Source organism: Gouania willdenowi, chromosome 10 (assembly GCF_900634775.1).
Source record: "Gouania willdenowi chromosome 10, fGouWil2.1, whole genome shotgun sequence".
Classification (NCBI taxonomy): domain Eukaryota; kingdom Metazoa; phylum Chordata; class Actinopteri; order Blenniiformes; family Gobiesocidae; genus Gouania; species Gouania willdenowi.
This window is the reverse complement of record NC_041053.1, coordinates 15,958,662-15,983,109: the sequence shown is the minus strand read 5'-3', so window position 1 is coordinate 15,983,109 and position 24,448 is coordinate 15,958,662. Positions and strand designations below refer to the sequence as shown.

At 39.3% G+C, this 24,448-nt stretch overlaps 4 protein-coding genes across 13 annotated transcripts in view; all 4 read left to right on the top strand.

The window, feature by feature from the left end:
- Positions 1-24,448, top strand: part of LOC114471230 (protocadherin gamma-C5-like) — a 252,429-nt gene that overhangs the window by 159,839 nt on the left and 68,142 nt on the right. For 2 of the 10 annotated variants that reach the window (XM_028459905.1, XM_028459898.1), the window contains exon 1: positions 16,256-18,815. The exons of 6 other annotated variants lie outside the window; for them this stretch is intronic. In XM_028459905.1, the coding sequence (XP_028315706.1) occupies positions 16,431-18,815 (2,385 nt within the window). In that variant the 5' untranslated portion in view covers positions 16,256-16,430. Of the gene's footprint in view, positions 1-16,255; positions 18,816-20,783; positions 23,293-24,448 lie in introns of those variants that run through there. 2 more of the 10 variants (XM_028459897.1, XM_028459903.1) reach the window with 2 other exon arrangements.
- LOC114471476 (protocadherin beta-16-like) lies at positions 782-4,696 on the top strand. Its single transcript, XM_028460314.1, has 2 exons — positions 782-3,202; positions 4,682-4,696. Exons 1-2 carry the CDS (start codon positions 818-820, stop codon positions 4,694-4,696), a joined length of 2,400 nt encoding a protein of 799 aa, XP_028316115.1. The 5' UTR covers positions 782-817.
- LOC114471475 (protocadherin beta-16-like) lies at positions 7,388-9,952 on the top strand. Its single transcript, XM_028460313.1, has one exon. It carries the CDS (start codon positions 7,541-7,543, stop codon positions 9,950-9,952), a length of 2,412 nt encoding a protein of 803 aa, XP_028316114.1. The 5' UTR covers positions 7,388-7,540.
- On the top strand, positions 12,163-16,128 carry LOC114471474 (protocadherin beta-16-like). The gene is made up of 2 exons (XM_028460312.1): positions 12,163-14,618; positions 16,099-16,128. The coding sequence occupies exons 1-2, from the start codon at positions 12,234-12,236 to the stop codon at positions 16,126-16,128; spliced, it is 2,415 nt and encodes an 804-aa protein (XP_028316113.1). The 5' UTR covers positions 12,163-12,233.

Sequence of the window (24,448 nt, the reverse complement as noted above, 5' to 3'; positions counted from 1 at the left end):
GTTTGGAAAAACAAAAAAAAATCATCATGGATTATTTATAATCATAGCAAAATTTGTCACTAGTTTCTTATTGTTCGTTTTACAATAATATTATTATCTTCAGGACCAAGGACAGCAACAAAACAGACGAGGGTTATGACTTATGATTTCAGTTTTCATTTGCCAATAAAACATGTGTATCATTGATCTACACTATTCTACTCTTCTTATGCCTCTTTCTTTTCCTGTTGTGATTAATTAAATATATACTTATCTGTTTTGGTTATTCTATGTGTTCTATAGCTTTTAAAGTTGTTGTAGCCTTACACATTTTCCATGTATCATTTTTTTATTTTTGCAAATCTTTTCATAGTATTTTTTAACAAAGTAGCAATTAAATATGAAGTCTCTGTTTTATTTTTGTTTTTTTTAAAAAAAATAAAATGAAAATAATTTTGAGTAAATACTTCCAATAATTTTCTATATTTATGTACGTAGGACTCTTTTAAACATAATACAAGTTGACACTCAGTGGTTTTGCTGCAGTTTCATCATTTGGACTCGTAGGGACGCTGTTGACCTGAGTGTTGTGAAGTATGAGCTCATTAATAGCAGAACCTTCCATGTAACGTCGACAGTGTGCAGAAAGAAAAGGACGGACACGGATCGGTCATTTCTGCTCTTTGTTGAACTAAAAACTGGATATTTATTATTTTTCTTCAAACTGGTGGATTGATGGATTAGTTCATGTGATTTTGGACGTTTGGATCCACGTTATCTTTGCTTTGGGATTATAATCTGACGGCTGAGCCTCGGTGTGAGTAAATCTGGAAGAACAATGAATCTGCAAGTGCTGTTGTTCATCTGTCTGCTCTCCGTGTACTCAGTGTGCGGGCAGGTCAGCTATTCAATCCCAGAGGAAATGTCCAAAGGCTCTTTAGTGGGAAACATAGCGCAGGATTTAGGACTAGAAATCAAACGTCTGATTTCAGGAAAAGCTAAAATCTACACGAGAAGCAGCGACGAGTACATGGAGCTGAACAGAGAGAGAGGCGTCCTGCTCGTCAAACAGAGGATAGACAGAGAGGCGCTGTGCACGGAGACTGCGCTTTGTGCGCTGCATTTTCAGATCATTTTAGAAAACCCGATGGAGTTTTACACAGTCACTGTTCAGATCACAGATATTAATGATAACGCACCGACATTTGAAAATAATAAAATGGATTTTAAAATCAGTGAATCAGCAACCATCGGGGCAAAATTTGTTCTTGACAGAGCAGCAGATCTGGATGTGGGTGTTAATGATTTACAGGGTTACACGCTAAAACCAACCGATCATTTTGCACTTAAAATGCACAATAACGCAGACGGTCATGAAAATGTAGAGATGGTGCTGCAGAAGCCTTTAGACAGAGAGAAACAGGAGCAGATCTCTCTGGTGTTAATAGCCGTAGACGGAGGAGAGCCGCAGATGTCAGGAACAATGATGATCGCCATTACAGTCTTAGACGCAAATGATAACGCTCCTGTTTTTACACAGCAAACATACAAAGCTACAGTTACTGAGAATTCACCTAAAGGTACGATTGTAGCGACTGTGACAGCTTCAGATGCTGATCACGGATCTAACAGTAAAATCACTTATTCTATCATTAATAGACTGGACAAAGTCAGAACAATGTTTAAAATTAACCCGGAGAGCGGACACATTTCATTAATAGCTGATATTGACTTTGAAAAATCAAAACATTTTGAGGTGAATTTACTTGCAAGTGACAGTGGAGGATTAACAGACTCGTGTAAGCTAATTGTTGATGTCAAGGATGTAAATGACAACAAGCCTGAAATTAATATAATGTCAAAGTCAAATGTGATTGCTGAAGATGCTGCACTAAATACAGTCGTGACAATGATTAATATTGAAGATAAAGACACCGGAGAAAATGGTAAAGTTCAGTGTTATATCAGTGACAGTGTAACATTCATTTTAAAATCATCATCCAATAACTTTTTTACTTTAGTAACAGACAGTGAGTTGGACAGAGAGCTGTCCTCTGAGTATAACATCACAGTGACCTGCTCTGATGAGGGAGTGCCCTCCCTCTCCAGCAGCGTCACTCTCACCTTACAGATCTCTGATGTTAATGACAACGCGCCTGTCTTTGAGAGGAGCTCATATGAGGCCTACATTGTAGAAAACAACACACCAGGCCTCTCTATATTCACAGTGAAAGCCACAGACGCTGACTGGAACCAGAATGCCCGTGTTTCTTACATACTGGAGGACTCCTCTGTTAACGGAGTGCCAGTCTCCTCATATGTGTCCGTCAGTGCTGACAGTGGAGTCATCCACGCAGTGCGCTCTTTGGACTATGAACACATCAAAGATTTCCACTTCAGGGTCAAAGCTCAGGATGGAGGTTCTCCTCCTCTCAGCAGCAACGTGACAGTGAAAATCCTGATCCAGGACCAGAACGACAACCCCCCTCAGGTGCTGTACCCAGTCCAGACTGGTGGCTCTGTGGTGGCTGAGATGGTTCCCCGTTCAGCAGATGTGGGCTATCTGGTGACCAAAGTGGTGGCTGTTGATGTGGACTCTGGACAGAATGCCTGGCTCTCGTATAAACTGCAGAAAGCCACAGACAGGGCGCTGTTTGAAGTGGGCTTACAGAATGGAGAGATCAGAACTATCCGCCAAGTGAGTGATAAAGATGCAGTGAAACAAAGACTGACTGTTATAGTGGAGGACAACGGGCAGCCCTCTCGTTCAGCTACAGTCATTGTGAACGTGGCGGTGGCCGACAGCTTCCCTGAAGTGCTGTCAGAGTTCACTGACTTCACACACGACAAGGAGTACAAGGACAACCTGACTTTTTACTTAGTGCTGGCTCTGGCTGTAGTCTCCTTCCTGTTCATCACCTGTTTAGTGGTGATCATCTCAGTGAAGATCTATAGATGGAGACAGTCTCGCATCCTGTATCAGTCCAAGCTGCCTGTGATCCCATATTATCCACCACGTTACTCAGACACTTTGGGGACAGGGACTCTCCCACACGTGTACAATTACGAGGTGTGCAGGACCACAGACTCCAGAAAGAGTGACTGTAAGTTCGGCAGAGCTGGTAGTCAGAATGTGCTGATAATGGAGCCTAGTTCAACAGGGACCATGCAGCGGATACAGAGTGACAGGAACATCCTGGATGAACCAGATTCTCCTCTGGAGGTTAGAAAACGCTCTTTCTTCCTTTTTTTTTTCAAATCAAGAAAATTATTTGACCTGTAACATATACAACAGGATTTATATCCCTTGCTTCTGTAATCACACTGATTTTTGAAATAAGTTTAGTTCTCCCTTGATTGTTCCTAAAGTAGAGTACTGATTTTTAATAATGTGTTTTCCTCTATCAAAATATTTTTCAATTTTCTGTATTTACTCACTAAATTTATACTTAAAAATGTTTGTAATTGATTTTTTTCTTTTTTGAATTTTTTGGGGATTTGATGGTGAGATTATTTTCTCTTTTGCTCACAAAAAGTAGTCCTAAATATGTTGTTATGTGAATGTGAGGGAAAACATTAGGTGAGTTTGATGTTTCTTGTACTGGTATTTAAACAGTACTTTTTGACTTTCTGTTGTTTGGTTTTTCTGACAGTAAATGAGTCCAGAACTACACCCCTCCTACATATTTAAATGGCGATTTTAACCTTGCAAGTCTTTTTGTGGGTAAGAGACATGAAAAAATAAATATAGCAAATGTTTTGGTTTTTTTTCCCCCATCACTGCTGATATTTGTCATTTCAAGAAGTTTCTAACCTTATTTTGACAATGGTGGTAGAGGGGTTGTCTACTGATCGAGAATTTGGAGATTCAATCCCGGCGCTCATACCGATCTGTGTGTCAAAGTGTCTTTTGGCAAGATACTGAACCCTAAGTTGTTCCCAATGGTTGATGAGTGCCTGGTGTGGCAGCTCTGTGAATATGAGTGTGAATGAGCTGATATTGTAAAGAGCTTTGGGACGATCTCGGTGAATAAAGGGCTATTTAAATCATGTCCATTTACCATAATATAACACTAAACCATTGAAAAACTTTTCGCAGCATGAATAAAGCTATTGTTGATTGTTTTCTTTTATTCAAAGTTGTTCCTATGTTTGCATTAAAATCATTGGCCTAACTTAACAGTACCTATTAAGTTATAGCTGCTAATATGTTTGATTTTTATATTATTCACATGTGAAAGATTATAAAACTGAAATAGTATGATTTTAACAAAAAATAGTCATGTGTCACTTCATTGGGTAAATGTATAATTTTCTTTTATTCAAGTTGAGGAAGCCTCTTCAATTAAGCAATATCACACAAGAGATAGAGCTATTGTGCTGAAATATCAGCACTATATGATACACGGAGTGCCATAAATATTCACAACCATGAGCGCTGGACTGGGTTGGTAAAGGGCACAGAGTACCCAGGGCCCAAGGCAGGGGTGGGCCCTCAGAAGTTTTATTTATATGTATGAAAATGCATTTTAAAAGTTTTTAGATTATTCATATTGAAATGCAAAGGGCCCTGTGTGAAAATAAGCTGGTTGTTAAGCGCCGTTTTGCACTAAAAGCAATTATTTATGCTGTATCAGGGCCCTAGCTACCACCAACTTTAAAACAGTGCAAATGGTACGATCCGCTTGTGCTTTTGTTGCAGTGCTGTGGCAGGTAGTCTGAATTGTTGATGTGACTAGGAGTGGGAGATAGACAGCAGCAGGAAACCATGTCTTTCCTTAAGAAAGGAAAACCAGGTTGGCAAAAACACAATGAAAGAAAGGAGAGGGGGAGAAGGTTAACTGCTTACTCAATTCTTGAGAGGTGCGCCTTAAAACACACTCGTCTTTTTTAGGCAATATAATATTTTCATTGAAATTGCCTAACTGCACTTTTGCGCATTTAAGTGCTGGAACATTGATTTTGCACATCAAATCTTAATTTGAAATACAATTATTTAAAGATTTTTTGATTCATAGTTTTAAATGTAAAAGCCATCTTTGTTGCAACACATAATAAATATAGTGAAGTCATGCCATTGGTGATTTTGTTTTAACAGTCTTAAATAAAAGCACACCATTCCATTTAGGTAAAAAGTGTCAATTTTTTTTTTATGATTGAGCAATAGTGTGTGCAGATTACAACTCAATTTTTGATGGTTTTTCTCACTTTAGTGTGTGTTTCACAACTTCAATTCTGATAAGGCTGGCAGCTCTGACTTTAATGTAAATGTTTTTACTGCTGACATAACTATTGCTGGTGTTACAGAGTTTGAAAAAACAATATGTATTTCACTATGGATTATTTTGAATCGTAGTAACACTTGTCAATAGTTTCTTCATGTTCGTTTTACAATAATTTTAATATCTTCAGCACCCAGGACAGCAACAAAACAGACGAGGATTGGGACTTATTGAATTTCTTTTTCATTTCCCAGTTAAACATGTTTATCATTGATTTACTCTCTTCTACTCTTTTTATACCTTTTTTTTTTTATTCCTGTCATGATAAATTAAATATTTACTTCTTTATTATTTTGTATTATTCCATGTGTTGTATAGCTTTTCACAGTAAGTATATATATATATATATATATATGTTTAGATAAGTAGCAATATGATGTCGCTATTTTTTGAATAATTTTGACTGAATATTTTCAATAATTGGCTATAATTTGTACATAGGACAGGTTGACACTTGGTCGTTTTGCTGCAGTTTTATCATTTGGACACTAATAAACTGGACAAAGTCAGAACAATGTTTAAAATTAACCCAGAGAGCGGACACATTTCATTAATAGCTGATATTGACTTTGAAAAATCTAAACATTTTGAGGTGAACTTACTTGCAAGTGACAGTGGAGGATTAACAGACTCGTGTAAGCTAATTGTTGATGTCATGAATGTAAATGACAACAAGCCTGAAATTAATATAATGTCAAAGTCAAATGTGATTGCTGAAGATGCTGCACTAAATACAGTCGGGACAATGATTAATATTGAAGATAAAGACACAGAAGAAAATGGTAAAGTTCAGTGTTATATCAATGACAGTATAACATTCATTTTAAAATCATCATCCAATAACTTTTTTACTTTAGTGACAGACAACGAGTTGGACAGAGAGCTGTCCTCTGAGTATAACTTCAAATAATAACATCAAATATTTCCTTTTATTTGTTTGACTGAAATACACATTTTTGCATTATTTCTCCAGTGCACCAATAATGACTTTTTAAACAAATCGATTCAAACTAACTATTCAATGAATCTCAGCTTTTTTCCTCGATATTGCTCACCATTTACCTATATTTTGTTGTTGTCTATATTATTGAAGTGGATTTCATCAACTTTTAGTGACTATTTTTGAATTTGCTCACCTTTTTAATAGCCTGTATGTTTTGTCAAATGTCCATATAGAAGATGCTTTGGTTACTTTGCTGCGCTTTGCCCAACATGAATGGATAATGGCACATGAAGGGACACGATTGAGATTTACAGGGTTTTTTTTTTTATTGCTTTGATGCAGCATTTAACTCAAACTCCACATTTTCAAAACGTTTAACACACAGGCCGAAATAGTGGCATTCATAACTCAAATGACGAAGTTTGTAGGCTCTAAACATGACAAAACATTTGAAATATGCAACAAAAGCAAATGTTGCATTCAACAACTTGCAAACAAGTGTATGAGTTCTTCCAATCAACCATTACACTGTGGATAACAAAATACAAAATACAGCACTAAGTGTGAGCCATTGTGTCTCAAGCATGGGTGTCAGACTGGTGGAGTAAAGGGTACTGAGTACTCAGGGCGCAAGGCAATTTTTAGATAATTTATATTGGAATGAAAATAACCCTGTGTGTAAATAAGATTGTTGTTAGGCACGGAAAATAATTATTCAGAAGACTGAAGAGGAAGGGGAAGATAATGAGACACTGATGGATACAGATGAGGGATTGTCAGAGGACCCAGGTCGGCCAGAGAGTCTCACTGATAAACACAGAAAAAATATTGTTCAAATACTAGCCAGTAAAGGTGGTGCCAAAGGAAAATTGTAAATTGTAGCAAAAGTATGTTCAAAACACAATATTCAATGAAGCACTTAAATATAGTAGAATAGATTTATCAAATACAAGCAATAAATATGGAGTCATTAGGTTATTATGAAGAAAACAAAGCTATAATAATGCAAGAATACTGGTATAATTTTCGGATGAATAAAAAGTGTATCCACTTGTAATTTTGCTTTTTGGACTCTACGGGCCGCTGTTGAGCTGTGTGTTAAAGCTTCAGTCAGGATTTAAAGCAGATCCTTCCTATCATATACGTATTTTAGAGCTTGGCTCCGAAGAGGAAGCATCGTCTACTGATTTAAAAATATATACATTGTGGGAATATGAAGTGAAAAACATTTTTTGGACATATCTCCATCCTTTATTTGTGGACCTATTTTTTTTTTACGACTAAACGGAATCCTATTGTTGTTTTTTGTGTTGCGGTGAGCAGCGAGGAAAGAACAATGAAACGGCAAGAGGTGCTTTTCATCACGGTTCTCTGTCTCGGTTCAGTCTGTGGGCAAGTAAGCTACACTATTCCGGAGGAAATGGCGAAGGGATCTGTGGTAGGGAACATAGCTCGGGATTTAGGCGTTGATGTGAACAGATTAAAATCCGGTAAAGCCCGTGTTTTCACGGGGGACGGCGGTGACTACGTGGAGCTGAGCAGAGACAGAGGCGTCCTGCTCGTCAGAGAGAAGATGGACAGAGAGACGCTGTGCAGGCAGACCACACCGTGCGCACTGCATCTGCAGATGATTCTGGAAAACCCGATGGAGCTTTTCAGGATCACCATAGAGATTTCTGATATTAACGACAACAGCCCCGCATTCAAAAACGACGTCAAGCGTTTTGAAATCAGCGAGTCTGCAGTGAAAGGCTCTAAATTTGTGTTAGAAAGAGCAGTCGATGCCGACATTGGCGTTAATGGTTTGAAAAATTACAGCCTAAAACCTACCGATCATTTCAAAATTAAAGTAGAAGGTCAGGCAGATGGAAATAAAAAGGTTGAAATGATTTTACACACTCCGCTAGACCGAGAGAAAGATGATCAGATATCTTTGTTGCTGACGGCTGTGGATGGAGGAGAGCCTCAGATGTCTGGAACAGTAAAGATTTACGTAACAGTGCTGGACGTGAATGATAATGCTCCTGTCTTTACGCAGTCTGTTTATAAAGCAACCATGGCAGAAAATTCACCCAAAGGAACTACACTGATCAGAGTGAGCGCTACAGATGCAGACAAAGGTACAAATGGAGATGTTTCTTATTCAGTGTCCACCACAGTTGACAGTGTGTCGGACATATTTACAATAAATGAAGATGGTGATGTAATACTAGTTGGTGAAATAGATTTTGAAAAGTCCACATCTTTCCAGATAGACGTGGAAGCTAATGATAATGGTGGTCTTTCTGACTCCAGTAAGATTATAGTTGATATAATTGATATTAATGATAATAAACCTGTAATTAATATACTTTCTAAGTCTCAGACTATCCCAGAAAACTCTCCTCACAACACAGTCATGGTTATGTTTAGTGTCAATGATCCAGATTCAAATAATAATGGTAAAGTAAACTGTGCAATAAACGAGAACATACCGTTCATTATAACACATTCATCAAATGACTTTTATAGTTTAGTAACAGACAGTGAGTTGGACAGAGAGCTGTCCTCTGAGTATAACATCACAGTGACCTGCTCTGATGAGGGAGTGCCCTCCCTCTCCAGCAGCGTCACTCTCACCTTACAGATCTCTGATGTTAATGACAACGCGCCTGTCTTTGAGAGGAGCTCATATGAGGCCTACATTGTAGAAAACAACACACCAGGCCTCTCTATATTCACAGTGAAAGCCACAGACGCTGACTGGAACCAGAATGCCCGTGTTTCTTACATACTGGAGGACTCCTCTGTTAACGGAGTGCCAGTCTCCTCATATGTGTCCGTCAGTGCTGACAGTGGAGTCATCCACGCAGTGCGCTCTTTAGACTACGAGCACATCAAAGATTTCCACTTCAGGGTCAAAGCTCAGGATGGAGGTTCTCCTCCTCTCAGCAGCAACGTGACAGTGAAAATCCTGATCCAGGACCAGAACGACAACCCCCCTCAGGTGTTGTACCCAGTCCAGACTGGTGGCTCTGTGGTGGCTGAGATGGTTCCCCGTTCAGCAGATGTGGGCTATCTGGTGACTAAAGTGGTGGCTGTTGATGTGGACTCTGGACAGAATGCCTGGCTCTCGTATAAACTGCAGAAAGCCACAGACAGGGCGCTGTTTGAAGTGGGCTTACAGAATGGAGAGATCAGAACTATCCGCCAAGTGAGTGATAAAGATGCAGTGAAACAAAGACTGACTGTTATAGTGGAGGACAACGGGCAGCCCTCTCGTTCAGCTACAGTCATTGTGAATGTGGCGGTGGCCGACAGCTTCCCTGAAGTGCTGTCAGAGTTCACTGACTTCACACACGACAAGGAGTACAAGGACAACCTGACTTTTTACTTAGTGCTGGCTCTGGCTGTAGTCTCCTTCCTGTTCATCACCTGTTTAGTGGTGATCATCTCAGTGAAGATCTACAGATGGAGACAGTCTCGCATCCTGTATCAGTCCAAGCTGCCTGTGATCCCATATTATCCACCACGTTACTCAGACACTTTGGGGACAGGGACTCTCCCACACGTGTACAATTACGAGGTGTGCAGGACCACAGACTCCAGAAAGAGTGACTGTAAGTTTGGCAGAGCTGGTAGTCAGAACGTGCTGATAATGGAGCCCAGTTCAACAGGGACCATGCAGCGGATACAGAGTGACAGGAACATCCTGGATGAACCAGATTCTCCTCTGGAGGTTAGTTTTTCTGTAGCTTTACAATTATGAATCCATGCTTCAAACACAATGTGACAATTTAACAGTCATTTTTGAGATACTAACTTTTCAAATGTTATTACAAGAAATACAGTATATAAAGGAAAATATGTCAAAAGAAACATCCCAAAGCCATAGACAGTATATAATTATTTCGAACAATTTTACAAGCATTTCCATTATGCAGAAATTAAAAATATTGTTCAGAATTTCTTTGGGTCTTATTTTATTGTAGCAACAAGTAAAACTCAAAGAAATCAACTCAAATGTGTCTTGAATACTTTGGCGTATTCTCTTTTTTGCTATAGTGCATGTCTTGGAGGACGACTATTGCCACAATTAAATAAAAAAATAAAAAAAATACACCGTTCATTAATTAAATAAGAGTGTCAATAATGTATTAAATGTGTCAATAATTAATGACCATTTTACATTTCATTTTCATTCTGAAAAGTATGAAGTATAAAATTTTCACCATTTTTTTATTTTTTATTTCATTACAGACTTTGACAAGCGAGTTTGACAGATCAAATTAATTCATGAAGTGCTGCAATACCAGACCATGAAATAAATAAATAGTGAAATATTTATACTTTATACGTTTCAGAATGAAAATTAAATGTACAATGGATTTAATCAATTATTAGCACAATTAATGAATTATTGACACTTTTAATGAATTAATGAACAGTGTATTTATTCATTTAACTGTGCACTCCTCGTTTTCCATACATGTCTTGCATATAAATGCAAAGAGGTTAACACCAGAGTAAATCCTTTGATGCACATGTTTGCATTCGCCATTTACATTATGCCTTTTGCAGAAGCCTTATGTTGCTCTATTTAAGTTTCAGGGTCCTCTGAAAGCTTGCTCAGTGGGAAACAAGCTGTAAAACATATTTTTCTTTTGTGACAATACCCTTAGAAATATTTATTTCCAAAATGTTGTGTGAATAGGATTTATTTGGCTTACTGTAAGTGTTATTTATACACTGTCATTGTTGAGGTATCAGGTTAGGCATTGATATTGAGCAGCAGGGGATTGAAAACGATTTTTTTTTAAGTAAATTATAAACTAAATGATTTTGTGGAGGCTATAGCAATAGTGCCTCATGGCTGGAGCTTAAATTCAACCAGATTCCAGTCTTTGAGTTTTTCATTTGAATATGTGTGTGTGCGTGTTTTCGCCTGGTAATATTTCACGCTTTAGTCCTGAAGCTTTGAGGATATAAAATGGGCCTATTGGGCCATTGAATGTGTGATTGCGATTGTCTTCCTCTACTGATGTCTGGTGACCTTGTTGTAGCTTCTTGCCTTGAGTCAGGTGACATAGCCTTCAGCAACCTGTACACTGATTTGTACAGGTGTGAAAAATAGCTGCATTGAACTGTATATATTTTCCTAATTGTTTGGTGAGGATGAGATCAGAGTTCTTTCAGTGCAATGTTAGCCTGACATATGTTCCAACAATGTTTATGTATTTTTAATGTTAATTCCTGTTGATTTATGTGTTTTTATGCCTTCTATAAAATTGTATGATTAAAATAAATATACCAAACAGATTTACAATAAACAGTTTGGTCCAACATTTGGCACAAACTGTTACTTAAACATAGAGGCTTTCTAGACTCAATCTTTAGCTTTACAAAATATAGAAAACACATCAGCATTACGTCTTTGATAATTGTAAATCTGCTAATAATTGAATAAATAAAACTTGAGCATGTACTCTAAAAATAAATACTTTCAATTTGATTTTAAAAGAACAATTAAAAAGTAGATGAATATAATGTTTTATTGGGAAACAAGAGTTTTGGAACATCTGTATGAATAAATATCGTTAAGCACTTAAAAACCGTCTAATGATGAGGATAGTGATGCGTTCATATACTTCATAATGAAAGTATTTTTAAATTGAGTAAAACTATTGGAATTAAAGGAACACAAACGCTTCCAGTTACCACAGTGAGTGGTGAATTGTGCTCCATATGTAGTATTTGTCTGCAGTGTACATGTTTGGACTCTCAGGGACGCTGTTGATTTAAGAAAAAGTCTGTCTCTCCATTTGATGCATTTAACGGAGAAGCACACTGAGGCAGAGCACAGAAGCGTCAGCACAGCGGAGGACAAGTGTCGGTGCTGGGGTTGATTTATCTTTAATGCTCAGAAAACACGATGCGGATTATCTTTCTTTGCCTTGGATAATTTCTAACCAACACCGTTTCCTTCTTTAAGGATTAAACGTTTTTTTTTTCTTTCTTCATCTTCTATTTTTTCACGTCGGGGGAGAACAATGAGACGGCTCGTACTGTTGTGTATCTCGATGGTTTCTCTGCACGCAGCGCGCGGGCAGGTCACATATTCCATCTCAGAGGAGATGTCAAAAGGCTCTATTGTGGGGAATATAGTGCAGGATTTAGGCATCGGGGTGAAAAGGCTGAAGTCGGGTAAAGCCCGGATATACACAGAGGACAATGCAGAGTACGTGGAGCTGAACAGAGAGAGAGGAGTCCTGCTGGTGAAGCAGAGGATAGACAGGGAGGCGCTGTGCGGGCAGACTACACCCTGCGCTCTGCATGTCCAAATCACATTGGAAGATCCCATTGAGTTTTACACGGTCACTGTGGAAATTACCGACGTTAACGATAACGCCCCGAGCTTCAAAAAGGAGCAGATGAAATTTCGGATTAGCGAGTCTGCAGTAATCGGTGCTAAATTCGTGCTGGAAAGAGCGATGGACCTGGACGTGGGTGTGAACGGATTGCAGAAGTATTCTTTAAAACCGACGGATAATTTCAACCTGAAGCTACAAAATCAGCAGGACGGAAGCAAAAAGGTGGAAATGGTTTTACAGAAACACTTGGACAGAGAAACACAAGATCATATCTCTTTAATTCTCACCGCAGCTGATGGTGGGGAGCCTCAGCTGACGGGAACAATGCAGATAGACATTACAGTGCTCGACGTTAATGACAATGCACCTGTTTTTACACAGGAGATCTATAAGGTTAGTGTAAGTGAGACTGCTCCCCGCAGCACTGTTTTATGTACAGTTAGTGCTACAGACGCTGATGAAGGCTCTAATGGACACGTGTTATATTCAATAACAAACACATTAGATGACGTGCCACTTATTTTTAATATTGATGATGTCACAGGTGTCCTGTCATTAAGTGGAAGTCTAGATTATGAAAAAGTACAGCAATATGAAATCCATGTACAGGCTAGTGATGATGGAGGCCTGACAGATTCATGTAAAATCATTGTTGAGGTGACTGACACAAACGATAATCCTCCTTCTATTAATATTATGTCTAAAACAAATTCTGTATCAGAAAATTCAAAACCCGGAACAGTGCTGACGATATTCAATGTCCAAGATCCTGATTCTGGTGACAATGGCAAAGTATTGTGTGGCATCAGTGATCAAATGCCATTTATAATGAAAACAACCTCTAAAAAATTCTTTAGCCTGATTACAGACAGTGAGTTGGACAGAGAGCTGTCCTCTGAGTATAACATCACAGTGACCTGCTCTGATGAGGGAGTGCCCTCCCTCTCCAGCAGCGTCACTCTCACCTTACAGATCTCTGATGTTAATGACAACGCGCCTGTCTTTGAGAGGAGCTCATATGAGGCCTACATTGTAGAAAACAACACACCAGGCCTCTCTATATTCACAGTGAAAGCCACAGACGCTGACTGGAACCAGAATGCCCGTGTTTCTTACATACTGGAGGACTCCTCTGTTAACGGAGTGCCAGTCTCCTCATATGTGTCCGTCAGTGCTGACAGTGGAGTCATCCATGCAGTGCGCTCTTTAGACTACGAGCACATCAAAGATTTCCACTTCAGGGTCAAATCTCAGGATGGAGGTTCTCCTCCTCTCAGCAGCAACGTGACAGTGAAAATCCTGATCCAGGACCAGAACGACAACCCCCCTCAGGTGCTGTACCCAGTCCAGACTGGTGGCTCTGTGGTGGCTGAGATGGTTCCCCGTTCAGCAGATGTGGGCTATCTGGTGACTAAAGTGGTGGCTGTTGATGTGGACTCTGGACAGAATGCCTGGCTCTCGTATAAACTGCAGAAAGCCACAGACAGGGCGCTGTTTGAAGTGGGCTTACAGAATGGAGAGATCAGAACTATCCGCCAAGTGAGTGATAAAGATGCAGTGAAACAAAGACTGACTGTTATAGTGGAGGACAACGGGCAGCCCTCTCGTTCAGCTACAGTCATTGTGAACGTGGCGGTGGCCGACAGCTTCCCTGAAGTGCTGTCAGAGTTCACTGACTTCACACACGACAAGGAGTACAAGGACAACCTGACTTTTTACTTAGTGCTGGCTCTGGCTGTAGTCTCCTTCCTGTTCATCACCTGTTTAGTGGTGATCATCTCAGTGAAGATCTACAGATGGAGACAGTCTCGCATCCTGTATCAGTCCAAGCTGCCTGTGATCCCATATTATCCACCACGTTACTCAGACACTTTGGGGACAGGGACTCTCCCACACGTGTACAATTACGAGGTGTGCAGGACCACAGACTCCAGAAAGAGTGACTGTAAGTTCGGCAGAGCTGGTAGTCAGAACGTGCTGATAATGGAGCCCAGTTCAACAGGGACCATGCAGCGGATACAGAGTGACAGGAACATCCTGGATGAACCAGATTCTCCTCTTGAGGTTAGAAAACATATTCCTTTACATTTATGATTTTTAATTTAATATACCTGTCTCTCGTGTGATTTGTGCATTTGCTGGTGGTTTTAGTACCTTTTAGCATCAGTTTATCAAAGGGCTATCTATCTGCATTGTTTTGGAACTGAAATATACATTTTAAGTTGTGCTTTCTAAATTTTTGTCTTTTTTGTTTTGGATAAATTTGAATTATTCCAATAGAGTCCTTGACGTTTAATTTTTTGTGTGTCATCGGTATGAGAATGTTCCTGTACTTTATTTGTCTGTTTTTATACTAAACTTTCTTTTGGTTGTGAATAATCTTATTTTTTTCTTTTCGATTATGTTAAACAGAGCAACACAAAATGTCAGTCTCTTCTGAGTATCTGTGTCAGCTGACAAATAAATACAGCTTAGTAGGTTTATTTGAATTATTTATTTATCAAGATTAATCAATAGCCAAGCTTTAATGTATTGCATTGTTGTTGTTTGCTGTTTTGCATTACCTTTTTTGTCGACACAATTCAACAGTAGGCTATTTAATTTTGGGGAAAAAAACCTGCTCTGCAGTAATCTATTGGACATAAATGTCCCATTTGTTATTCAAATCAGGTAAAGGACATGATAAGAAAAAGCAATTATCATACTTATTCAGCATTTAAAAAAAACTAATACAAACACCATTAAAACAAATATTACCATCCATGTCACACTCTAATATTTCAATTCAGGAAAATGTCTTTTTTTTGTTTTTTCTCAAAATAAAAATCTTAACGTAAATAGGATTCCTAAGTAGTACTTTTGCTATTATATGACAATATTTAAATTGCTGTTATGCATACCTTTTTTGTCGACACAAACAAACAGTATTTCATTAAGAAAAGAAAAGAAAAAAACAGTTCTATAGTAATCAACGGACATAAATGTGCAATTTATCATTTAAATCAGCTAAAGGGCATGATTAGAAAAAACAATTATCATACTTTTCAAAATATTATCAGCATTTAAAACAATAAAACACACATCATTATAAGAAATATTGCCGTCCACGTCACACTCAGATATTTCAGTGCAGGAAAATGTGTTGTTTTTTTAAAATTAAAATTAAAATCTTAAATCAAATGGGATTCTTAAGTAATACTTTTGCTATATTATGGCATAGTAAGGCAAATAATATTGCATTTTAAATAGCTTTCATTTAAGCCATTAACTTTACAAGTCTTTCCAATAGAAACCTATACGCTCATCCTTTCAGCACCATGGACAGCAGCTGGGACCATTTAACTTCCACATTCAGCCAAACAAACGCACATTTAGTGAAGTAATTTGTCTTTTTCTCCCTCATTAACATGCGCTGCTGAGCTGTTGGTGTACATCTTTTAAAACTTTTTTTTTACTGATGATTTTCCTAAATTACACAACGTGTTTTGGAAAGTAGAAACATGGTTTTTAAGACACATATTGTTTTGTTTTTTTCTCGTTGTAGACACTGCTGTGTTTTGTGCTGGGTATTTAATTGTGTAGCTGTTGTAGTATCCCTTTCTTTACTCACGGGGTCGCTGTTTACAAGCGTGTTGAAACATCCTGTCTCATATAGTTCCTCTATTTCTGTGTCTGTCTGTCCTGGCTATGCGTCAGACGCCATCACACAAAGGCGGTGTGCGTTGTCGTGTGGATGTATGTGGATATTGAGTTTGGTCACTTTTTTCTTCCTCTACAATCATTAAGGGATACATTTTCCCCCTGTGCACACATCGGATTGATGGTGTATTTCTTCAAAGGAACAGTGAAGCCAGAGAAAGGAGGTCGAGCAGAACAATGGGACGGCAAGTACCGTTTTTCCTCCTGGTTTTAAACCTCAGTTATGTGCTCGGGCAGGTCAGCTATTCAATACCCGAGGAAAAGACGAAAGGCTCCGTTGTTGGATACGTTGCACAGGATTTAGACTTAGATCTTGTGAGGCTGAAATCGGGTAAAGCTCGGGTTTACACGGGCGGCAGCGTTGAATACATCGGGCTGAATAAAGAAAGAGGAGTCCTGCTTGTCCAAGAGAGGATAGACAGAGAAGCCCTGTGTGGAGAGACGACGCCCTGTGCTTTACATTTCCAATTAATCCTGGAAAACCCGATGGAGCTTTTCCGCGTCACGGTGGAAATCACGGACATAAACGACAACGCGCCTGTTTTTACAAATGCAGAGAAACGCTTTGAGATCAGTGAGTCTGCTGTGATCGGATCTAAATTCATCCTGGAGAAGGCGGTGGATTCAGACATCGGGATGAACGGTTTACAGCAGTTTTCGCTCACACCAGCGGATCATTTTAAACTAAAGCTGGAAAGTGAGGCAGACGGCAGTAAAAAGGTGGAGATGGTTTTACAGAAGCCACTGGATCGAGAGAAGCAGGAACAGATGTCACTGTTACTGACTGCAGAGGACGGAGGAGAGCCGCGCATGACAGGGACCATGCAGATTATTGTTAATGTTTTAGATGTCAACGATAACGCACCGACATTTTTAAAAACTATTTATAGAACAAAAATTATGGAAAATTCCCCTAAAGGCACCAGTGTAACCACTGTCCGTGCATCTGATAAGGATAAAGGGTTAAACAGTGATATATCATATCAGATCTCTAATAGCAAACAACTTATTTCTCAACTGTTTAAAATTGACCCCAAAACGGGTGTAATTACTGTAACTGGGGAAATTGATTATGAAAAATCAAATATGTATCAAATGGATGTTGAGGCAGTTGACAGTGGTGGACTATCAGATTCAACCAAAGTCATTGTTGATGTAATTGATGTCAATGACAATAATCCACAAATTAACATTGTTTCTAAATCAGAGTCTGTATCAGAGAGTTCACCTATTAATACTGTTATCACTATGTTAAGCATTAATGACCCTGATTCAGAAGGTAATGGAAAAGTTGACTGTGAAATTAGTGATAATATTCCTTTTAAAATACAGAACACGATGAATGGATTCTTTACTTTAATAACAGACAGTGAGTTGGACAGAGAGCTGTCCTCTGAGTATAACATCACAGTGACCTGCTCTGATGAGGGAGTGCCCTCCCTCTCCAGCAGCGTCACTCTCACCTTACAGATCTCTGATGTTAATGACAACGCGCCTGTCTTTGAGAGGAGCTCATATGAGGCCTACATTGTAGAAAACAACACACCAGGCCTCTCTATATTCACAGTGAAAGCCACAGACGCTGACTGGAACCAGAATGCCCGTGTTTCTTACATACTGGAGGACTCCTCTGTTAACGGAGTGCCAGTCTCCTCATATGTGTCCGTCAGTGCTGACAGTGGAGTCATCCACGCAGTGCGCTCTTTGGACTACGAGCACATCAAAGATTTCCACTTCAGGGTCAAAGCTCAGGATGGAGGTTCTCCTCCTCTCAGCAGCAACGTGACAGTGAAAATCCTGATCCAGGACCAGAACGACAACCCCCCTCAGGTGCTGTACCCAGTCCAGACTGGTGGCTCTGTGGTGGCTGAGATGGTTCCCCGTTCAGCAGATGTGGGCTATCTGGTGACTAAAGTGGTGGCTGTTGATGTGGACTCTGGACAGAATGCCTGGCTCTCATATAAACTGCAGAAAGCCACAGACAGGGCGCTGTTTGAAGTGGGCTTACAGAATGGAGAGATCAGAACTATCCGCCAAGTGAGTGATAAAGATGCAGTGAAACAAAGACTGACTGTTATAGTGGAGGACAACGGGCAGCCCTCTCGTTCAGCTACAGTCATTGTGAACGTGGCGGTGGCCGACAGCTTCCCTGAAGTGCTGTCAGAGTTCACTGACTTCACACACGACAAGGAGTACAAGGACAACCTGACTTTTTACTTAGTGCTGGCTCTGGCTGTAGTCTCCTTCCTGTTCATCACCTGTTTAGTGGTGATCATCTCAGTGAAGATCTACAGATGGAGACAGTCTCGCATCCTGTATCAGTCCAAGCTGCCTGTGATCCCATATTATCCACCACGTTACTCAGACACTTTGGGGACAGGGACTCTCCCACACGTGTACAATTATGAGGTGTGCAGGACCACAGACTCCAGAAAGAGTGACAGTAAGTTCGGCAGAGCTGGTAGTCAGAACGTGCTGATAATGGAGCCCAGTTCAACAGGGACCATGCAGCGGATACAGAGTGACAGGAACATCCTGGATGAACCAGACTCTCCTCTGGAGGTTAGGAATGTCTAATATTGATAATTCATGTTTGATTTTGTTTTGGATGCATTTTGACTTTGTTTTCATACATTGTGGTACATTGGACAGTTACACAGTCTTACATTTTTCTCTGTGTTTTTATCTAGTAATATGTCAATGAATATACATATTTACATGACTATAACTTAAAACTCTGCTTTGAGCAATATTGCTTTTCTTTAGAATGGTCGGATATTAGATTTTTTTTAATTTTTTGTTTAAACAAATAGTATGAGATGATTTGAATCAGAATTAGTCCTCGTCTTTCTCTTGGCACTCTTTACATTGTGATATTATGATGAATACAATAATGTTGTTTTGCCTCTTTGTGCTGCAGTTTGTTAGATAATTTATGTCCTTTGCTGTGCTTGATGCTCGTTTTATTAATAAGTGATTTTTACTTTGGAAATCAGTTATATATATATATATATTATAATAGAATATTTTAAGGTTTAGTTGTTAGGTTCAATCAGCCAAATAGGTTTACATGTTTCATGTTTCAGCTAGGCATCCTCACATGCATTTTCTTCAGGAAATGGTAAATATGTTTGTTTTTATTATTATTATTATTATTATTATTATTATTATTATTATTATTATTATTATTATTATTATTATTATTATAGCACTGTGCACATAAGCTGTGAATTTGAAAAAAACAATTATTGAGCATAATGACGGAATCAAACAGTGATAACACACATTTTAAAGAAATTCATAGTGAAAAAAGTGAAATGAAACAGCATAGTGCCTCGATTTATATATATAGTTTTTTATCAATTCCGGTCGTCTCTGTCTGGTGTGAGACCAAGACTGACCATTCTTTTTTCAATTCATGTTTTGAATAAGATCATTTGCATCATCATTCATATGATTACCATTTTTAACTAAAGCATAAACATTAGGACACAATTATTTTAAATGATTTCTTAGTTAATTTTCCAATTTCTCTCTCTCAAGTACCCCCTGTAGTGCCATCGCGTAATCCTAGGGGTACATGTACAGTACCACCATTTAAGAAACATTGCTTCAGATGATGGAGATAGGGCCCTCTCTGTGTTGTGGCGGTTATGGATGAATGGGACAGAGTCAAGTGTTATGGTTGCTGGTCAGATGCGGACACAGGGTTCACTTGGTCAATGGGTTTTGGTTCAGTGTGTGTCTCACTTAATCTGCTATTGTTTTGTGCTCTCACGGTTTTGTATGCTGCTGATAGTGGTAGTCATTACAATGACAGAGCCTCCGAGAAGAGACCTTGGCAAATGCCATGGTATCTGGCCTTTTGTTAGAAAAAAAAAACTTACATTTTTAACATGAATATATATGAATTACGGAGTCACCAGAGAAAGACACCGAACATCCGCTTATCAGCAACCATATTCCTATCTGCAGTTTGTTCAATTTTATGATTTAATATATTGAGTTTTAGAGATTTTGACATATTTTTAAATCAAAGATAAGATAATACTGCTAAATTTGCATGGGGTCTGCAAAAAAAAAAAAAAAAAAACAGAGGCCAGGCCTATTACTGAGAGAAAAAAATATTTGACAGAAGGACACTCAAACCGTAATTATTATTATTATTATTATTATTATTATTATTATTATTATTATTATTATTATTATTATTATTATTATTTAATTAATTAATCCATCAATTTTCTGACCAGCTTTGTCCTATTTCAGCGTCGCAGGTTTTTATATATTATATTATATTATATTATATTATATTATATTATATTATATTATATTATATTATATTATATTATATTATATTAATAATTCTGTATTATGGTGTGCTGAACAGAAAGGCCACCATTGACCAGTGTGTGGCAGTCTTAGCTCATGCTTTCAAAATGTACCTCCCCTTCTTTTTCTTATAGCAGACAATAAAACCGACACAAATCGTTCACTGTCGTCATTCAGCTGCTGACCTGTTCACGGATATCAGGGTGGATGAATGTTTTTCTTTTTTTTTTTTTAACGTTTTGCTTCAGAATTGTCCGAATATTTGTCTCTAACAAAGGATTACAATTGTCTTTTATACCACACGGGGACACTTGGACATATGACAATGAGGCGGCAAGTACTGTTGTTCTTCATCTCCTCCCTTGGCTTTGTGTACGGGCAGGTCAGCTATTCCATTCCTGAGGAAATGGAGAAAGGCTCGTTGGTGTGTAACGTGGCTCGGGATTTAGGTTTGGATTCAAAGAGGCTGAAAGCGGGCAGAGCGCGCATCCATTCCGGGGACAGTGCGGAGTATTTGGAGCTGAGCAGAGACAGAGGCGTCCTGCTCATCAGGGAGAGAATAGACAGAGAAGCGCTGTGCGGTGACACGACGCCCTGTGCCTTACATCTGCAGATGATTCTAGAAAACCCCATGGAGATGTTTCGCATCACGATAGAGATCACGGACATAAATGATAACGCGCCCAGCTTTGCATCCAATGAAAAGCGCTTTGAAATCAGCGAGTCGGCTGTGATCGGCTCCAAATTTGTCCTGCAAAAAGCCATCGATGCTGATATTGGCACGAACGGACTACAGAGCTACTCGCTTCAGCCGACCAGTAACTTTGCATTAAAACTAGAAAATCAAGCAGACGGCAGTAAAAAGGTAGAAATGGTGCTGCAGAAGCCTCTGGACCGTGAGCAGGAGGAGAAAATATCACTGTTGTTAACAGCTACAGACGGAGGACAGCCGCGCATGTCAGGGACAATGCAGATATTTGTTAATGTGTTAGATGCAAACGATAATGCACCGGTTTTTACAAAACCTGTATACAAAGCAACAATTACAGAGAATTCACCGAAAGGAACAAGTGTAATCACTGTTTGCGCGACGGACAAAGATAGAGGCTCCAACGGTGAGATATCATATGCAATGTCTAATAATAATCCTCGTTTGTCCAATCTTTTTCAAATTAATCCTAAAACTGGAGATGTTGTGCTGACAGGTGCTATTGATTATGAAAAAACAAAGCTTTTCCAAATTGATATTGAGGCCACAGACAATGGGGGGCTCTCAGACTCCTCTAAGATTTTAGTGGAAATTACAGATGTTAATGATAACAGCCCACAAATAAAAATCCTTTCTAAATCTGACACTATATTAGAAGACTCACCTGAAAATACTGTGATTTCAATGTTAAGTGTAAATGACCCTGACTTTGAGAAAAATGGAGAAGTGAAGTGTCAAATTAATGATGATATTCCTTATAAAATACTAAACACGTTGAATGGATTTTACAGTTTGGTCACAGAAATGGCTTTAGATAGAGAGATTGCATCTCAGTATAACATCACAGTGACCTGCTCTGATGAGGGAGTGCCCTCCCTCTCCAGCAGCGTCACTCTCACCTTACAGATCTCTGATGTTAATGACAACGCGCCTGTCTTTGAGAGGAGCTCATATGAGGCCTACATTGTAGAAAACAACACACCAGGCCTCTCTATATTCACAGTGAAAGCCACAGACGCTGACTGGAACCAGAATGCCCGTGTTTCTTACATACTGGAGGACTCCTCTGTTAACGGAGTGCCAGTCTCCTCATATGTGTCCGTCAGTGCTGACAGTGGAGTCATCCACGCAGTGCGCTCTTTGGACTACGAGCACATCAAAGATTTCCACTTCAGGGTCAAATCTCAGGATGGAGGTTCTCCTCCTCTCAGCAGCAACGTGACAGTGAAAATCCTGATCCAGGACCAGAACGACAACCCCCCTCAGGTGCTCTACCCAGTCCAGACTGGTGGCTCTGTGGTGGCTGAGATGGTTCCCCGTTCAGCAGATGTGGGCTATCTGGTGACTAAAGTGGTGGCTGTTGATGTGGACTCTGGACAGAATGCCTGGCTCTCGTATAAACTGCAGAAAGCCACAGACAGGGCGCTGTTTGAAGTGGGCTTACAGAATGGAGAGATCAGAACTATCCGCCAAGTGAGTGATAAAGATGCAGTGAAACAAAGACTGACTGTTATAGTGGAGGACAACGGGCAGCCCTCTCGTTCAGCTACAGTCATTGTGAACGTGGCGGTGGCCGACAGCTTCCCTGAAGTGCTGTCAGAGTTCACTGACTTCACACACGACAAGGAGTACAAGGACAACCTGACTTTTTACTTAGTGCTGGCTCTGGCTGTAGTCTCCTTCCTGTTCATCACCTGTTTAGTGGTGATCATCTCAGTGAAGATCTACAGATGGAGACAGTCTCGCATCCTGTATCAGTCCAAGCTGCCTGTGATCCCATATTATCCACCACGTTACTCAGACACTTTGGGGACAGGGACTCTCCCACACGTGTACAATTACGAGGTGTGCAGGACCACAGACTCCAGAAAGAGTGACTGTAAGTTCGGCAGAGCTGGTAGTCAGAACGTGCTGATAATGGAGCCCAGTTCAACAGGGACCATGCAGCGAATACAGAGTGACAGGAACATCCTGGATGAACCAGACTCTCCTCTGGAGGTTAGAAAACATATTCTTTTGCATGTATAACTTTTATTTTGGTCTCTCGTGTGTTTTATGCATTTGCTGGTGGTCTTAGAGGTTTGAAAACATGTTTCTTTAAACTGAAAATGAAGACTTGTATTCGAATCATACTACTTTAAACGTTTTGTGCAGTTTATGCTAATTTAAATATATTTTAAAGATATGAATATATATTTTAATAAAGGTATACCTCTGCCATGGTTAAGGACTAAATTGGACAGTTTCATAGTGTGCTTTTTTAGAGGTTAAATTTGAAGTATTTAAAAAAATACTGGCGTAATGGTGATGTTTTTTAAATGTCATGCTTGTACGAACATAATCAATAGCGCTTTATCACAGACACTCAAAAAACTTTATAGAATTAAGACAGTATTCGTTCACTCCACACTTAGTGGTGGTAAGCTACTATTGTAGCCACAGCTTCCCCAGACTGTTGACTTAAACCGGAGTCCTGTATTCTATACTCAGTGCTGTGAAACAAAGAAGTTAACTCGAGCGAAGTTAAACTACCCTGCGTCTTCCAACCACGTTCTGAAAAGAAAGGTTAACACTTGGTTGTTTGCTACTGTAGGCCTCACAGTGAATTTCCCTTTCGTGGGATGAATAAAGGATTATCTTATTTTAAATACAATCTGATGAATAGGCTTTAGGTCATCTCAAAAATGATAAATTGCGCTGAGTAACATATGGCCAGTTGCGCTTTTAAAGGTTCTAGGAACAAATGGTGAACATGACTCATAAACGTAAATATTATATATTCTGGGTCTGTTAGGACAGGGAATGGGTTTAGCATCTCCTCTTCTCTCCATTTCTTAGAGCTTGGGGTTTTGTTCCACATTATTTTTCATATGCTTATATATATATCTTTATAGTCTTACCACTGTATCATACAGACTTTTACACAAGTTACTCTAGAGCATGCATCACTGACAGACACACACAGACAGGTTGCACACACAGACAGGTTGCACACACAGGAGAGAAAACAAAATTAAATAATCAATCTTTTTACACAGGTATTATTCTAATCCCAACGTTGGGATCAACACTATCGATAGTATTGGATCGATCTGCACACGTTTAGTTAGCACCGACCAGCAAAAACATAACTCAACACCCCTGTGTGCATGCA

Excerpts from the sequence above, each read along its gene's own strand:
- LOC114471476 (XM_028460314.1), top strand. The coding sequence starts at position 818 with ATGAATCTGCAAGTGCTGTTGTTCATCTGTCTGCTCTCCGTGTACTCA.
- LOC114471475 (XM_028460313.1), top strand. The coding sequence starts at position 7,541 with ATGAAACGGCAAGAGGTGCTTTTCATCACGGTTCTCTGTCTCGGTTCA.
- LOC114471474 (XM_028460312.1), top strand. The coding sequence starts at position 12,234 with ATGAGACGGCTCGTACTGTTGTGTATCTCGATGGTTTCTCTGCACGCA. Across the intron at positions 14,619-16,098 it reads AACCAGATTCTCCTCTTGAG|ACACTGCTGTGTTTTGTGCT; the intron begins GTTAGAAAACAT and ends TTCTCGTTGTAG.